The sequence below is a fragment of the Vespula vulgaris genome, chromosome 1 (genome assembly GCF_905475345.1).
Source record: "Vespula vulgaris chromosome 1, iyVesVulg1.1, whole genome shotgun sequence".
Lineage (NCBI taxonomy): Eukaryota > Metazoa > Arthropoda > Insecta > Hymenoptera > Vespidae > Vespula > Vespula vulgaris.
This window is the reverse complement of record NC_066586.1, coordinates 16263541-16282725: the sequence shown is the minus strand read 5'-3', so window position 1 is coordinate 16282725 and position 19185 is coordinate 16263541. Positions and strand designations below refer to the sequence as shown.

Sequence of the window (19185 nt, the reverse complement as noted above, 5' to 3'; positions counted from 1 at the left end):
CTTTATATATAGACATGTTATTCCACAATTTTATCTTGTATTTATACGTATATATATATATATACATATATATGTATAATACATTGAGAAATATAAATTTCAATTCATTAATTCGATTCTACGTAATTCTATAACTTAATTTGTTATTTGTGGCTACGAAAAAATTATAGAACCCGAAAATTATAATATCAGTTATTCTAAATATAATTTTTATATCGTACTAAGTGTTACAATCTAATATAACTATATTTAATGATGTTAACAAGCGTTACTGTTATAGATCAACACTTGTCATTATCGCAATTATACAATCAAAACACTTTTCTTATAACACTTAATATGATATAACGAATAAAAATAATAATTAAAATACCATAACCTACACCTAGTCTAATTACCCATATCATATTAAAGTGTTATAATGACGCTTAATAAATATAATCTTGTCGTACAATAACAATTATTACTATGATACTTAGTACGATATATAATTATCACAACTGATAAATAATTAAAACAAAGAGGAAAGGAAAAGGATGAAAAAGATTTCAGATGCAAAATAACGATTAATTTCACAATAAAATGTGAAAAAATTCTCAAATAGAAAAGATCGTCTCCTAGCAATGATTTCTCTCGGGGATGATGTAGCAAAAGAGAGACAAAGAGACAGAAAGAAAGAAAGAAAGAGAGAGAGACAGAGAGATTCTTGTGCACGTAGAATTCGCAAAGACGAATACATAGTAGAGAGACCACCTAGGCAGGCCTCCTTTTTACGAACTCGAACCCGTCGCGTCGCATCGCGTCTCTCGGTTCGAGTTTATCGGCCGCACTAGAAATAGATTTTGCCGACTTCACACGACGTAGCGACGCTTTAGACTTGGCAGAGCCTACGACCCTTAGCCCAAGGATGTCACTTGCCGCGAGAGAGATTCACCTTCTTTCCCTCTTTTATTTATTATTGTTATTATTCGTTATCTCTTTTCATTACGTTTACATTATGTTACTTGACATCTCTTAACATGTATTTTCGATCGTTCTTTTTTCTGAAGAACCACGACACGTGTTCTAATATTTGATATTTGAATATTGTGTTACTTGATCGACTATTCAAGTTATTTTCATATGTGTGTGTGTGTGTGTATTATTTTTAGATTGATTTCTAATCGATTTATAAAGTAATTATTTTAATCGAATTGATTTAATATCATATATACACAGGTATGAAAAATTCTTTTGAATTAGGAATTTTGATTAGAAAATAGTTATATTTAGTAGATCGTTTTATTGTTAAAAAGAAAAAAGAAAAAGAAAAAGGATACTTTTTACATATACGCTAAACGTGTCTAATAATTTAATTCTTGAGCTAAATCACATTCCATTCGAATTCTATTATATGTTCTATGTTAAGAATATAAATAAAAAATTATTCATCGAGTCCGTACCGAGAATCATAAATAAAGAGTTCTTACTTTATTGTGTAGCCTTGCAAAATGGTAAAATTAGAAACGTTGATTGTAAAATATATGTATGTATATTTATTGGGTCAACGTATAAATAAGTATCTTTTTATAATACTACAATTTTAATAAATGATTCGATAAATAACTACTAAATATACTTAAGTTAAATTGTACACAAATAAATTTAAGCTGATTTATAAATAAATACCGTTTTATTATATCATATTCTTATTGTATTTATATTTGTATCAACACAATATATCTATGTGTACCCTTATTTTTTATTTGTTCGTAATAATGGACGGCACGCATCAATACGTTTTCCCTTTTTCCAAATAAGATCACTATAAGAACATTTTATTTTCTCGTAACTCTCGACAAATCGCATTCTCTTTGTAGACGCGTTTTATATCTTTCGAAGCAAAAATATGGTTCGAAAAGAAGCTTACGTTACGCTGCTACATCAGTTTACGTATATATGTATCTATATATCTCAAATACATATATATATGTATATGTACATAGATGTACATATACCTGGATAGGACTAGTAGACACGCGCAAGTCCCTCCGGCGTAATCGTTTTCAAAAGAAATCCGAAAATCGATAACCCATTTGTTCCGGCACATTCTAAAGCTTGCTCCGACGAACGATCCAATCGTACGTCTGTTTCTTTTTGACCGATCGCAAGAATCCTTTCCAGTAAAAACCAATCGGAAATAAAGAAATGAATTATGCGAACGATCCGAAATTGATTTCGATTGTCTTATCGATTAATCAATCGATCTATAGATTGACCCAAAAAAAAAAAAAATTTAACGAATCACCAAAATTTTTAACTATCAAAACGCATGATTCTTATATCTCCTTTAGTTCATTTTTATTTCATTGATCGATCGTTAATTTTTTTTTGATTATATTCGATCATACGTTTCACGTTATATTACGTATATTTATATTTACAAGAAATAAAATTTGATTCGCGTACATGTTCATTTATATAAAAAAAAATATTTCTCTTTTAACATACAAAAGGAAGTTGAATTATAAAAAGTTAAAGATATATTATTTATATTTTTCTTTCCGCTACATTAATTTTTGTTAAAAGAAAGTATATTAAATATGTAAAACCTCTGAACTAAATTTTCTTTAAATTTAAACAAAATAATAGGACTATAAAAAATTCATGACTGCCTTTCTTCCTTTTCTTTTTCTATTGTCCTTATTTCCTGATTTTGGAATTTGTGATATTAACACGCGAAAAAGTAATGATCGTTTACAATCATAGATCGAGTGAGTATATAAATCCCAGAGAAAAAAAAAGGGGAGAAGAAGGAATGACGAAAACGAAAAAATAAACAAACGAACGAAAGAGGAAAGAAGAATGAAGAAAAGAAAAAAAAACGGATCGAAGGAAAGACATCATCCTAAGGGAAAACAAGTGTCTTAAGGGAAAAACTCGAAGGGTAGTTGATAACACGTAAAGCCACGTTAGTCCGAGCAACGATGTTGTGACAAGCTGGAGACGACCTTGTCGTCACGTTAAAGTTAAATCCGTTCACGCGGTTCGATTTAAACACCCTATATATAAACGTAGGAACTGACCCGTTGATCCGGTTGTGACCTAGGTTGTTGAAGAGGTTCGCCATTGAGAGAGAAAGAAAAAAGATAAAGAGGACGAGAGATAATTAGAGAAAGAAAAAGAGAAAGAGGAAGAGAGAGAAAAAAAGAGAGAGTAAAAAAGAAAAAAAGGAACAAAAACAAAATGAGACTCGTGTTCGTCGTCACTACGAGTAAATAAAAGATAAGAAAAAAAATATACGGGGTCTGTCAACGAGTATGCTAATTTTCATTCATGAAAAAAGTTTTATTTAAGTACTCGAATAAAAAAATAAAAGAAAGAGGGAAAGAAAAAGAAAAGAAATAAATTTGTTTTGGCTGGCCAGTGCATTGGACTTTAAACCGTATGAACCAAATTGAAAAATACTTTGAAAAAAACTTTTCGATACTTTTCAAAGTTCGTGGCATATCGTTAACCGCGTCCAAGAAATAGAGATAAAGAGAGAGAGAGAGAGAGAGAGAGAGAGAGAGAAAGGGAAACAGAGTTTGCCAAGAATGCACATCTTTCTTGACTTCGATGTCCACCAACTCAAAATAACAAAATAGAAATTCGACGAAATAACACGACGACTTTGACATCGATCAAATGAAAATACTTAGTATGATATATCAGTAGGTGGTGATCGTTAAAATAGATGTTGTAATAAAAATAACGATATTTTTAACGTCAATCGGGATCCGTCCTGTCCGATCGATTTTTTCGTATTTCAACTTTCTTGGAAGTTCGAGTGGATATCGGGGAATATATAAAAAAAAAGAAATAAAAAAAAGAAAAAGGAAAAAAAAAGAGGAAAGAAAAGAAAAGAGAAAAAATAAAAGAAATTCATAGAAATACCTTAGGATCGTTTGCTTTGATTTTCAAGAAAAGAAACGCCTGCGTAGTCGCTGCTAAGTTTAAAGAAAAATAATCGTGACGCGAAAGAGAGAAAGAGAGAGAGAAAGAGAGAGGTAGAACATGTCCAACATTTTCCCTTGAAATCGGTTGGTTGCACCGGATTTTATATTTGTGTGTGCATGTGTGTGTGTGTGGGAGGGGGGTGTCTGTGCCTGTGAAAGTTTGAAACACCGAAGAAAGTGGCAAGGAGAGGTGCAACGAAAAGCTGCCATCTTCAAAGAGGACCCAGAGTCGATGGTCAGGATCATGCACGGAAGAATAATAAACTTCTCGTAAGGTAACGTGCTTCTTCAAAGAGTCAAGATCTGGAACGATAATCGAGAGTTTTCGATCATTTCGACACGTGATTTTGATTACGATTTAACCGGATTTCCTGCTAATCCTATTTATCTTTTTTTTTCCTTCTTCTTTTTTTTCTTTTTCTTTTTCTTCTTCTACTTCTCTTAAGTTCTCCTAATATTTTCTTTTTTTTTTTTTTTACTTTTATCTTTTTCTCCGAGTTCCATTTCTAGAATCAGGATCCTTGATTTTCGTCAATCCTCGGAATCAGCGGATTATCTCGGCTTAGTTAAAACATTCCAAAATTAATGATCTTTCTCTCTCTCTCTTTCTCTCTCTCTCTCTCTCTCTCTCTCTCTCTCTCTCTCTCTCTCTCTCTTTCTCTATCTATCTGTCTCTCTTTGTATTCGTGTAATCCGATGAAACAAACGTACAATCCATCAGTGCTGTAACGCGCGTTCAATAGTTCTGAGAAAAGTAAGGATATCTATGAGCTCTTGTTGCGATTCTAAATCCTACGAATAATCCTTGGCGATTTTTTTTTTTTTCTTTTGCTTTGGATTTTCGTCTCTCGGGCAATCATTGTACAGAGTGCTAGTCCATAAACGTCCGAGTAAATATCTCGTAATTGTTTGTAGTTTTAAAGAAAAAAAAAAAAAATAAAAAATGTTCAGCTGCTTTGTAGTCTCAGCTATAAAGTGCATGTAAACATCTTTTTTTTTCTTCTTTTTTTTTCTACTCTTGACCTTTTTCAGTTATGAAGATAGACGTAGTTTTTCTTAAATGGATATATATTTTTCTTGTTCTTTTCTTTTTTTTTCTTTTTTGTTATTTATTATACATAACAGCGATCGTTTGCAATCGACATCACGATACCGAGTAAAAAATTACTGGTATGCATCTTTCGCAGATGAGATAATCAGCATCTGATGTATTAAAGTGTTTTTTCACGTCACGATTTGAGAAAAAAAAAATCGCCAGACTGCTAATAATATTCTCGCAACTTGTCAAAATATACAACTGCTTCATTTGCAAATAAATTATTTCTATGGCTGCGGCTATATAAATATGCAAAAAAAATTATAGATAATCATTTAAAAAAAAAAAGAGAGAGAACTATATCGACCTTCGTAACTCGAAAAGGTCACGAGTAAAAAAAAAAAAAACTGAAAAAGAATCGTTTACATGCACTTTGTATCCGACTTCAGTACGTGAAGAAGTGTAAATTTTTTTCCAAATAAACTTTCTTGCAACTTCAAACTGTTGCAAGACATTTCCTCGGACATCCATGAGGGGTACACTCTGTATACAGGGTGTTTCGCGTAATGCATGATTTTTCAGGTGCTTTCGATAAAAAAATGTTTCTTCTTCTTGTTCTTTTCTTTTTTTGTATTGACACTTGACCATCAACAAATTATAATGCAAAACTACAAATTTCGAAAACAATTTTTTTCTCGATTAATACTCTCGATTATTAACAAGTTACAATTACCAAAAGTACTTGGAAAAAATCTAGCGACCACCCTATATACTTGTACACTATATATATATATATATCCTTAAATTGTTTAACGGCAATACTCTTTCTCTATCTATCTATCTATCTTTCTCACTATATCCTTTCTCTTATTAACCTCGGTCATCGACTCTTACTCTCTCTCTCTTTCTCTCTTTCTCGAAATATACGAAATACCTATCCCCAATCGAGAAACAAAATAAATCGAGTTATTGAATATAGAATACTCGAAATGTTGAAATAACAAGAAATCGATAGGAACTGAAAATTGAGGCCATAATCGTTCGTCACGGTCGAATTGTTGTCCGAATAGTTCCGATCGATCGTCGTGTTCGTCGTGGCAGACTCTCTCTCTCTCTCTCTCTCTCTCTCTCTCTCTCTCTTTCTCTCTCTCTCTATCGGATCTATAGATCTAACAAAGCGGAATGACGGAGAACGCGGACGCGTTAACGAGTTCAAGAGAGACAGAGAGAGAAAGAAAGAAAGAGAGAGAGAGAGAGAGAGAGAGAGAGAGAGAGGCAAGGAAGGAAGGAAAGAAAAAAGAGCGTAGGTTCGCGGAGGACCGTGGGGAATTTTAAATATCCATCCTGGCAAAGATCCAAAGTTTCTGGACGAATTTATCGTCGGAACGCACGCGTTCGATCGTGACCATGTTCCACGTACGTCACATAAGCTACACCAGAGTGAGATCGTGAAGTGTCTGTATGTGTTTGTGTAGGAAGGGTTGAGGGAGGATGTAGAGAGTTGGAAAGATTAACACTTTATTGTGATTTCCGTCAATTTCGCAAGTGTCATTGTCATCGAATAAAACGGTTATTGTTACTTTCATTCACTTATGAATATTTCACTCACTCTGATTCTCTCTCCTCTCTCTCTCCGTCACACACACACACGTGCGCGCGCAGCTCTCATATTAGTATATTTCTTTATTTCTATTTATCTTCCATCATTTGTACTATCATAGTAAACGATGCAATGGATTATATATGTAGTTTATTTCATTATATTTTTGGCTATCTTGTATTTTTCTTATTACGCTATATTCATAAAAATAAATATTATGTCTTTCTATCTCTCTCTTCCTCTTTCTCATATCCTATCTATCTGTCTGTCTATCTACCTATCTATCTATCTATCTATCTATATATGTGTCTGTCTGTCTATCTGTCTGTCTATCCATCAATATATATATTTTATACAGGATGAGCCAAAAGTTCGTAAACTTGTAGGTTTACTATCTGAAAAAAATGTCTCGAAAAAAAGTAATCAATTATAAAATCACCTTGGAACCTTAGATCCACCCTATACGTATAATCATGACTTTACTATGTATTATATTTTTAGTTATCCTGTAACTGTTACCTCGTATTTTCCGTACTGTAGCAAAATCCATAAAAATAAATTATATTTTTCGCTCTCTCTCTCTCTCTCTCTCTCTTTATCTATCTATCTCCATATCTTTATCTATCTATAAGTTTTACTGCGTACAGTATTTCTCTCATTTTTCACTATCTTTGAACATTTATTTTTTCCCTTTGCTCCATGATAAATTATGTTTCTTTCTTTTTCTATACCTTTGTCTTTGAACAGGACGAATCACATGTAAATCGTATGCAAAGCGATACTCTATTTTCTTCTTATTCTTTTCTTTTTTATTTCTTTTTTATTATATTTCTTTTTTTTTTTTTTCTTTTCATTTTTTCCCCTTTGTCTCGCACTGAAAAACTTTTCAAAGCAAGCGACAGACCGACAGACCGACCGACCAACCGACCGATTAATCGGACTATCTCGAGTCATGAATAAATAATAAAAACTACGAGTATCTCGAGAAAAAAATAATTGAAAGCAATCAAAGATTACGAGATGTTACACGATCGTCGACTTTTAATAGTTTTGAGACACGAGAACGAAAGGTAGTGCCAGGTTTCGTGTTTCTTTTCTCTTCCTCTTTCTTTCTCTCTCTCTCTCTCTCTTTCTCTTTCTCTCTCTTTTTCTTTGTTTTTTCTTGTCTTTATTTTTTCTTTATTCTTCGTTTCTAGTTGCTTTTCGAATAAGCGAGAAAACATTATTCTAGGATGAACTTAACAAGTTTTACCTTGACACCTTTCTTTTAATAGACAATACCAATTGGCATAATATCCGGAAAGTCCTCAACTTTCGTCGAACAATACGAAACTTTTTCTTTTAGCGATCAAATGAATAATCGTAAAGTCGAACAGTTCTTTTATTTTTTTCTCGACAATTTAAAACATAGAAGAAGAAGAAGAAGAAGAAAAAGAAATTAATGAAAAGAAAAAGAAAAAGCGATTATCTCGATAAGAGTATTATAAGATTATATCGAATCATGGAACCGTTTGTTAATTTCTAGTAAAATATGAAAAGGGGAGAGTTATCATACTATATCGATCACCTAAATTGGACCTCATCAATTACTTTCTTTTTCCTTCCCCTTTTTTTCTTTTTTTTTTTTCTTTATTGCTGAAATATATGTGACATTTGATAGTAGGCAAATATATCAAGTTAATGAGTTATTTATGTTATTAAGTTAATAAGAGAGAAATGAGACGTCAAAATTTATGAAATCAATTTTAAGAATCAGATATGCGATTGGTATCATATTTTAACCAATTCATATACTTGACAATAATTCTGATATACGAGCATCAATCTACATTTTTATATTTTCATAAATGCAAATATATTTCAGACGCTTATGTCATGATTAGAATAAAAAAGAAGGAAATCACGTTTTAAGATTAACATATAATAATAATTATTATTATAAGCTGAATATTTTACTTATATTCCCCTATCACTTTCACTCATAAACATAGTACATTTAAATAAATAAATTGATAAGTAGAATCTGATTCGAGTATTTATTTATACGTTACTTAATATAATAATTGTCACACGTATTGAATACTTTTTTTTTATACATCCTTACTACGTATCATATTCATTAAAACGAACTAATAAATTTCAAATTAATAAACTAATAAGTGCGACTTCGTTAGTCTTATATAAAAAAAAAAAAAAAAAAGGAAAAGAAAGAAATTCCTCCGAGGAATTCGCTCTAAATAAAAAAAGGAAAAAAAAAGAAAACGGAAGAGAGAAAAAAAAGAAAACCAAAAAAGAAGAAGAAAAAAAGCGAAATTATAAAAATAAAGAAAAAGAAGAAAGATAAAGTGGATACAACAACCAGACAATTTTCAGCAAATGGAAATTCTAAACTGATATGAAATATTTCAAATGATCCAATTTTAAGTACTTTCCCCTTTGGAATATGAAATAGAATGATACAACAGTACTGTGTTGCCACGGGACGGAGCAGTTATGAAAGGTAAAAAAAAAAGGAAAAAAAAAAGAGTTTTGTAAAAAGAAAAAGAGAGAGAGTGAGAGAGAGAGAGAGAGAGAGAGAGAGAGAGAGAGAGAGAAAACGAGAAAGAGAGTAAACAAAAGATTAATCTCAAAAGACAAGATCCTTTCTCGGCGGAGTGACTTTTAATTTAAACCGTGCGGCCGTAGCCCCGGTGTGTTCTTTTAGACGGTGCACCGACCTCCGTCGACTCGCTAAAATCGCACCGGCAAATTTGTCAGCTCTTCTCCGGAAGGCAAAGAACAAAGATACGTTTGCTTTGGGTCCTCTTCGTCCGTCTCGCGGCTTAAAACGTGCCGCGAGCGTGCAAACGGACACCACTTCACTTTACCGACCGATGCTCTTTCATTTGATCTCTTTTTCGCTCTTTTTCGTTCTTTCTCTCTTCCTCTCTCTCTCTCTCTTTCTTTGTTTATCTTTATCTTTATCTTTTGCTCTCTTAATCTCTCTTTATCATATACCATCAACGTGTCTTAAACACGTAGCATGCAAGAAAAAAAAAAGAGATAAATATATAGATAGAACTCTAGCTTCACTTCGAATTAACGTAGAAAATGACGCGAGAAGAGTATCGAGGGTCATCGCGTGTATCGGACACGTTGATAAATCTATGGCCTCTGGTGTGAATAGAGAGAGAGAGAGAGAGAGAGAGAGAGAGAGAGAGAGAGAGAGAGAGAGAGAGAGAGAGAGAGAGAGAGAGAGAAAGAGAGAGAGAGAGGAGAAAAATAACAAAAATTCGACTTTTTCGAAAGACCATCAATCATTCCTCCAACCTGTCACCACTGTAGAAAATATTCGAGCGATCGTTTTTCCTCAACTTTCGTAAGAATTTCTTTTATGATTATGTTTATCAATGATATATCTATCAAAATAGATTGTTTTTGAAGTTTCGAGATTAGCCAAATATTCCTTTTTCTGAATCTTTATTTTTCGTAAGAAAATCTAGATTTACGTGTCTTTGTGTGTTTAGGACAAAGGTGAAAGTTGCGTACCCACCTTTTTGTTTTTTTTAAATTACGATTTTGCTTTTTTAAATGTTCATTTCTTATCAAGGTCTCAGGAAATTAATTATCTTAAAAAAAAAAGCTGTTTCTATTAATCTTTTTCTGCGTATTTCTTATTTGCCCTACCCTGCATTACGATCGTGTTTATAATTAAGCCATTTTATTGTATTACGATACGGATAAAGAAAATAAACGGATTAAAAAATTCTAATAAGTCGAATATTATAAATTTGTATCCTCGTAGAATGTATCAATGCACCGCAAGTATTGAAAATAATATAAGTTAATTAATTGAAAATTATTAATTAATTGAAATTAATTACTTATGACTAAATAAAAAAAAATATTCGGAAATAAGTTAGAAAAAGCAAACGAAATGAAAATCAACAAACCCTATTAAATATAACACACGATTAAAACATTTTGTCGTATTACGATACAAGAAGACAGTTAAAGAGAACAAACGAATTAAAGAAACATCTGACAAATTGAAAATTATGAATTTTTATCTTTACAGTGTGTCAACGTACTACAGATTACATTGAAAACGATATAAGAAGTTATTAACACGAAACGGAACGTTTTGAACGTAAAAAAAAAAGTATTCGTTATTAATTAATTAAACATACAAATAAATAGAGAAAAAGATTCAGAGATGAGTTGGAAAGGCAAACGTTGCTAATCCACAAACATTGTTAAGTATAAAATACAATTAGACCGTTTTATCGTATTACGATAAAAAAAAAAAAAAAAAAAAAAAAAAAAAAAAGAAAAGACGATAAAAGAAAATAAATTAAAAAATTCTAATGAATCATGAATTTTTATCCGCATAAAAATAATATAAGTTATTAAAATGAAACACGAAGAGAACATGTCCGTACGACATGAAAGAATAACTCGTTATTAATCAATTACTTACGAATAAATAAAGAAAAATATTCGGAGGTTGAATGGAAAAGGCAAAAGATGAAAACCCGTGGACATCGATAAGTAAAATTATAAGTAGAGGCCGATTAATCTTAGGCCGTCTAGTCGTATTACGATACAAGAAGACAGGTGAAGAGAACGTAACGTACGGATAGATATCGAGAGGCAGTGATTCTCTGAGAGGTGAGAAAATATCCTAGAAAGAAAAAGAGAAAGAGAGAGAGAGAGAGAGAGAGAGAGAGTGAAGAGGAAGGAGAAAGATAGAGAGAACGTCAGATTAGAAGCCAAGGCTTGACGGACGACTGGCTATGCCACTAACGCAAAACCACGAACGAACCTGGCATACATATTTTTTTTATTATATAAATTGGCATTCCAAAGGTTTCGCTAAGAATTTATCGCGTTAATGCTTATTACTACGCGCCCTTCTACAAACCGTATACCGTATACGAAAGAGAGCGGAGCTACGAAAAACGATAAGTGGGATATATTTGATTTTGTTTTACTCGTTGTCCGTTAAATCTTTTTTTATTCGATAATCGATCAAACGTTCAAAAAATTTATCAAAAGCCGATTGACGATTAACAGTTAAGCGTTCCAACGTTTTTCTCGTATTGTCGATAAACAACGAATGATGATACCGTTGGAAAATTAAAGATCTGATCGATCAATAATGGATAATTTCAATATCGAATGAGAATTAATTCGTATGATGGAACGTGTGATCGAACGTTATTTTCAACTTTAGATATAATTAATATTGTTTTTTACCTGCAAATATCAAAGTGGTTATATCGTTGGAGAAAGATCTAATACCACGACGTAAAAATGGCTAATTTCGATAACGAAGAGAAATTAAATGTAATGTCGGCTTAAGAAGATGCGATGATAATAAAGAAAAAAAAAACAAACAAACAAAAACAAAAAAGAGAGAGAGAGACAAAGCTGTTTCTTTTTTTTTCTTTTCTTTTCTTTTTTTTTCTTACTGCCAGAAAAACTTTGCGTAATGATATTACGATTTACAACGACAATATTTTGAAACAGAGTTTATAATACATATCTACGATCTAAATATACCTAAATAACAAGGATATTAAAAAAGTATAAAAGTATTTTAACGAACCGACGAAACATTATTCTTCGAAATTTTCATTCGATTCGTTCGCATTCGTTCCAATAATTCATTATGCTAAGAATTATTACTAGCGATTCGTGAAATGTCGATCTAGCCAGATTACTAGCGATTCACTGTCTCTCTATTCTATACGTTATCGAAAAAAAAATATATAAGATTAAAAGTTACTTCTCGTTTTCGAATCGATAATCGTTCAGGAAGACCGACAAATCCCCATGCTGAAGTAGTAATTTCTTCCGCAGAAGTAATTTTCACCCTCTTTATGTTATAAAACTCACAATGGCCATTGTTGGAACGTCGTACTCGTACAAATTGTTCGGACGTATAGTGTTGGTTCTTTTTCTTTTTTTTTCTTTCTTTTTTTTTCTTTTTCTCTTTTTTTTTTTTTAGTAGTGCAACAAAACGACTCTATCTGTCTTCCTTTCTCTCTCTCTCTTTCTTTTTCTACTAGCCTTTTCAACGATAACACTCCTCTCCCTCTCACTTTCCTATCTTCCTTCTACTTTCTCATACCAAAGAACCCCATTAGCTTTTCTCTTTGCGTGAACTCGAACGTAAATCCGTCTGTCTTTCTGTCTGTCTACCTGTCTGTCTGTCTGTCTGTCTGTCTGTCTGTCTGTTTTTCTATCTTCCTCTCCATTGACGCGCTTACTCTTTCACCTACACATTGTACACATATGTATGCATATAAACACATACATACATACATACATACATATATATATATGCATCGTTTTAAAGCCGATCAGAGAGAATATCAAAGCTTGTTCCCATCAATTTTTCATCTTGTCTCTCTCTCTCTCTCTCTCTCTCTCTCTCTCTCCCTCTCCCTCTCCCTCTGTCTATCTGTCTCTTTCTTCATTTTCATCTTCTCGACATACACGATGACGTTTCCGTGTGCCATCGACTAAATGAGAAACAATTTTTGAGAAATATGTAAAAAAATATTAAAAGATTAAAAAAAGAGAAAAGAAAAAAAGAAGGGAACAAAAAAAAAGAAAGAAAGAAAGAGAGAAAATAAAACGAAGGCTCGATTCATCCGACGCGAAAGCCATTTTTCCTCTATCATTAACGAGTTTCTTCTCGCTTGGTAAAACTTTCCAAAGTGTTTTTTTAATTCGATATTTTCCCTCCATACTCCCCTAAACCCCCTCCACTCCCTTTCCCGTTGCCCTTCTTCCTCTCTATTTAAAACAATCTTTTTGTTCGAAATTTCACGGGTCAAAGATGAACTATTAATCAATTATAACTATGCAAATGTTAAACAATATTCTGCTAGATGGATAGCAGAGGGAGAGAAGGAGGTAGATGGAGTATAAGGGGAAGGTTAAAAATTCAAATGGAATATTTTGCGATAAGATGACTGTGCAAACCTAAGATATATTGTTTGTCGGTCCGACGATGTAATAAAAAATAATCTCTCTCTCTCTCTTTCTCTTTCTCTTTCTCTTTCTCTATCCATCTATCTATCTCTCACCGCGGCATCGTTAATTCCGCATAACTAGCCGCGTGTTATGATGCATCCGCGTTTATACGAGAGAGAACTAATCTTTCTCGAGCTTGACGTCAATATATTCGCGGTGATGCGAAGATGGAGAAAGCCGACTATCCCCTTTCCTCTTCCTTCCTTTCTCTCTCTCTCTCTCTCTCTCTCTCTCTCTCTCTCTCTCTCTGTTATTTTTTTTCTTTTACATTTTTTCTTCTTTTTTTTTTGTTGCAATCAATCCAACTCCGCTCGCATCATCCCGCTAACCATCTCTCTCTGTCTCTCTCCTTCCCTCTCTCCCTCCCTCCCTCTCTCTCTCCCTCTCTCTCTCCCTCTCTCTCTCTCTCTCTCTGTCTGTCTGTCTGTCTGTCTGTCTGTCTGTCTGTTTTTCTCACACAAGCAAGGACTTGATGCATTACTCGAGCGATATTGCCAGTGACGTGCATTGTCCCATTGTCGAGACAGAACTACCCCTTTCCTCCATTTAACTATAACCACCCACCAACCCATCCCCACCCCATCTACCTACCTACCTACCTACCTACCTACCTACCTACCTAGCTACCCAACTATCCACCTATCTACCTACCTACCTACCTACCTATCTAACAAACGAACGAGTGATTCTAGAGAGAAAATGTCCTACGATCCACTGGATATGTTAAATAATATTGGAAATGGAGGTCTGGCTCGATGCCGGAAATCTTTCTTCCTTCTTTATTTCTTTCTTTCTTTCTTTCTTTCTTTCTTTCTTTCTTTCCTTCTTACCGTCCTTCTTAAGAAGTAAAACTCGGATAACTCTTGGACCTGCTTCGTTCGTCGTCTCTCTTTTATTCGAGATAAGAAAACGTTTACTCGTTCAAACGAATTCCATCGTAGGAGATATTGTATATAACCAAACGATTTTACTAAAACGAATGTTGAGAAAAAAAAGAAAAGGAGGAAAAACTGAAATAACTTTTAACCCCGAAAACGAAGTTCTCGATAACTTATTTTCTCTCTTCCTCTCTCTCTCTCTCTCTCTCTCCCTATTTCCTTTTTTTCTTCTTGCTCTTCTTCTTATTTAATAAAAAGGGAAATGAGTTCCAATGCGCGACAACGAAGGAAATGTAACAAAAGATTCAATTTAAAATATCTACGTACTTTCACTACGACACGTTGGACGTCGTGTTATTTTCACGTAACTAACCATTCAAGCCGCTTGGTCCACGGATGGGTCACGTTGTCGTATTCATTGTAAACGCTTATGAAACATGAGTTGCGATAATTATGAAATCAAAAAAAAGAGAGAGAGAGAGAGAAGGAAAAAGAAAACAAAAAATAATTGATGAACTGAAATAGATGCGATTTATGCCTACTATAAATGAAAAATATATATAATTATTATTATTAATTTGAAAATGTCTCTTTGTCCTTCACCCTTTATACCAACTCGAATTTCTCAAAGAGTTAATATTCCATATAGTGATAAATGATCATTGTGAAAATATCCAATGGATCGTCAAGGGGTATGCATGCCAAATGTTCCAATATCGGGTAATATAAACCGTTATTCTATATTTTAGAATCATATGACCGATTGATACAATTTTTTTACGCCGTTTTATTTGCTATATGTATTCTTGTGCGAGAGGATTTCATACGATTGTCGCAGAGTTTAGCAATAAGAAAAGGGTCCACCATGATTATTATAAAAACTAGTGATATTTTTCAATAACGACGAGACAGGTCAATTCCGTTTTCGAGAGAGTAGAAGGGAGACAGATCCTTTGTCATAAATTCACCCACTTTGAGCCAATAAATCAATTCTTTTGTAACTCCAAAAAAAAAAAGAAAGAAAAAGAAACAAATATTACCTTTATAGAATGAATGAATTACGATTATCATCGTAAAATGATATTCAATTAAATAAACAAAAAAAAATAGAGGCCGCTTTTTTATCAGTTTTTTTTTACTCCGTGCATGAAAAGAAGACGCATGAATTAACTCTTAGAAAAAAAAAGAGAGAGAGAGAGAGAGAAAAAAAAATAAACAAACATTATCTCCAAATCATAATCTCTATATTCAAAACGTTTGAATGGCATGTGTCGCTATAACTTAAAAAAAAAAAATCGCTTTTAATTGCATTAGGTACTTTTCATTAATTAATACTCTAATGAAAACTTTGAAGTGGATTTTCTCGAAAGAGCGTTATCGCTTATTTACCTTTGCTCGTTTGATAACTTACTTAATTGACGATATTATGAAACATTTCGTGATCACGTTTCATTTCACATCAAATAATTACAACAGCCCGAATGGACAATAAAACGCGGGGGTCACCGGTGGCCCCTATGCGACATTATTCCTGTTAATAAGTTTTTGCAAATGTATGTCCAACGAAGCTTTTGTCCTTGCACGAAGCGTCTCATTTTCACTTTTTCTTTTTTTCTTTCTTTTTTCTCTCTCTTTTTTTCAATGTTAATAACGATATTTGCATAGGAAACTGAGAAACGATTGCGTTGCGTGCATATGCCCCACCGCATATCCATTTACACATTTTTAATATTATCCTTGTTTCGATTTCCTTTTCTCTTTCGATTCGTTTTAAGATTCAGGATAAAGCTCAACATACACACATATACATACACACATACACGCGTGCGCATTGATCTTTACGTTCAAGGTTTCAGAATACATATATAATATTTTTTAATCTCTAGAGGAAAAAAAGACAATATCTATCTTTTAACTATCTTTTAGAAAAGCATCCGCTTGATATTTTCAATTCCTCCGTCAAAAAAAAAAAAAAAAAAAAAAAAAGTGCGATCATCCAGATTCACTGCTTTTCTAATTGCGAGTATGCTCAATCATTTTGTTATTCGATCGTTTTTTTTTCTTCTTTTTATTTCTTTTTGTTCTTAACGAAATAATACAAAAAAAAAAGAAGAAAAAATGATGCAAATTTGCGACAAAAGAAAATTTTATTCCAGGTAGCATTATGAAAATTTAGTGCTCAAACGGTTAATGAGAATGTTAAAATACGCATGAAAAGGGATTACAATGGAAATGAATATGCATATCTGTGTGTATGTATATATATATATATATATATATATATATATATATATATATATAATTTCCGAATAGAAACGCAAGAATAGGAGAATGAGAAGATGGACGTGAAAATTTTGGCTTCGTTCTCGTTACGAGCCATTCGACTAATGTCTTACGTATGAGAACTTTCGACATATGTTTTACCTAATTCTACGAATCGATTATCAACTACCAAAGCCTACTCGACCAATTTACACCAAGGCTTTCCTTGTTAATCGCTCGACAATCGAAACCCTCGACATTCGTGGAATGCAATGAAAATTCAATTGTGCCAATTAATACCTCAATTAAAACGCGCTTAATAGATAAAATTCTACAATAAATTAAAATAGTTAAATCAAACGATCGATAGAAAAACAATTTAATTATCATTCCTTACATGCTAAATCAAAATTTTGTTTCACTTCAAGAAATACATACACCATATTTAAGTGCGTTAGTAACAATTGATTAAGTCTAAGTGATGTTTGTAATTGTGTCAAGGTTTTCTCTTTCTCTCTTTCTCTCTCTCTCTCTCTCTCTTTTTATCCCCTACAATTACTTATCTATATATAATTAATTCTAAGAACGATCTCCGAGGTTCAAAGAAAAAAAAATATTTGTTTCTCCAACATACATACTTGCACAGGAATGCGCGAGCACGCAAAACGATTATCTTTAATTTGTTATTATTGTTCGAGAATAACTATAGCGACGCGAAAAAAAAAATTACTGACATCTTCGATGCTCGCTTGCCAAAAATTATTTTTTTACAAGCTCGTAAAATAAGTTAAGGAAAAAACTCAATGAGATAAATTTGTTTGTAATAAAAAAAAAAGAAAAAAAAAGAAAAAAAAAGAAAAAAAATAGTAATATTAAAGCACGCTCCCGTTTGGTCGTTGAACGGGCCAGAGTCATTTGTATTCAGAAATATTATAGAAAATAAATAAATCTCGAAAATCTTATATACGTATATACGTATATAAAAGATAATACTCACCGTGAGTATCAAACTTCCTAATGATGGTCTCGATGATCGTTGTCCTGGGCGCCACGTGACCTCGTCTAACAGGCATCTCAGGATGATTCCCAGATATCTGGGTAGACGAAAACGTTCGGCGTTCTTTTCTCGGAGAGAGACTATCAGGCCTCTTGTATCGGTAATTAATATCTACCGTTTATATATATATATAATATATATATATAACACACACATATATATATTTTTTTTCTGTGTAGGAATAGTAATAAACAGTTTCTGTGGACACTATTATAGCACTAAAGGAAAAAAGAAAAATTCAACACACCCGCGCGAAACCTTCAAAAGACAGAAGAAGAAGGAAAAGGATTTGATACTAAGGTGAAAAAAAAAAGAGAGAAAAAAAAACAGAAAATTATTCGAAAGAAACAACAAAGCAAGTACCGATCGAATCGATTAAAATCGAAGAACGTTGTTCGTACAGGCTCTTTCGAATTTTTTTAAGTATCGTTGTACTTGGGAAATGAAGGTGAAAAAGAAGAAGCGAGAGGAAAAAAAAATGGGAGAAGAGGGCGGAGAAAAACCAGAAGAAGAAAAAAATGCACCGAAAGAGGTAAGTTTCACTCGAGTCTGTCGTTCTCTCTCTTTCTCTTTCCCTCTCTCTCTCTCTCTCTCTCTCTCTCTCCTTCCGTCACTCTAGCTGCTTGACTCTTGAGAGAACGTTCTCTTGCTCTTCAACACTTGCTTGCACTCCAAGAAGACTCGATCGCTCGACCCAACTTCGATCCGATTCGCTTCCGCTATTTCTGTTGTTTAGATATACCAAAGGTCGCACCACCTTGCTGCCCGTCTTTTCTGTTGACTTATGATCCTTCGTCTGAAGCAAGGACACTCGGACAAGGTCGTGTTGGTCGCCGTGCGTGTATTTTCTTAGAAGTATTCTCTATCTCTATCTTTCCTCTCTTACACACTCTCTCTCTCTCTCTATCTATCTATCTGTCCGTCTATCTATCTCTATCTCACTTCTTCTTTCTTTAACTTTTAAGACTGATCCTCTAAGCGAGAAAACATCTATTTATAGTTGTATACTCTCTCTCTCTCTCTCTCTTTCTCTGTCTCTCTCTCTCTCTCTCTTTCTCTATCTATGTTCGTTCCGTTCTCACCGTGAATGATCCACTGATCTCGATTTCTTAAGATCCCTTTTTTTTCTTTTTCATACAATTACCAATCAAGATTAGATAAGTATTTTCTTTCTATTCGAGTCCACGCACGACACGACGAAATTCTAAAATACATCGTCGAAATTCTCTTCATTATCGAACGATATTGAATTCCTCTTCCATTCAATTCGTTCTATTCGATTCGGATCCGATCTTAATTAATGTATCGACCTTAAAGCAGCCGTAGGAACGAGGAGAACCTCGCGAACG

The 19185-nt window shown here is 33.1% G+C and overlaps 1 protein-coding gene across 19 annotated transcripts in view; it reads right to left on the bottom strand.

The window, feature by feature from the left end:
* LOC127065625 (potassium voltage-gated channel unc-103) overlaps positions 1-19185 on the bottom strand; it is a 138667-nt gene that overhangs the window by 117517 nt on the left and 1965 nt on the right. For 18 of the 19 annotated variants that reach the window (XM_050998253.1, XM_050998226.1, XM_050998273.1 and 15 more), the window contains exon 1: positions 17777-19185. This exon is cut by the window's right edge. In XM_050998253.1, the coding sequence (XP_050854210.1) occupies positions 17777-17852 (76 nt within the window). In that variant the 5' untranslated portion in view covers positions 17853-19185. The remainder of the gene's footprint in view (positions 1-17776) is intronic. The other variant, XM_050998235.1, reaches the window with a different exon arrangement.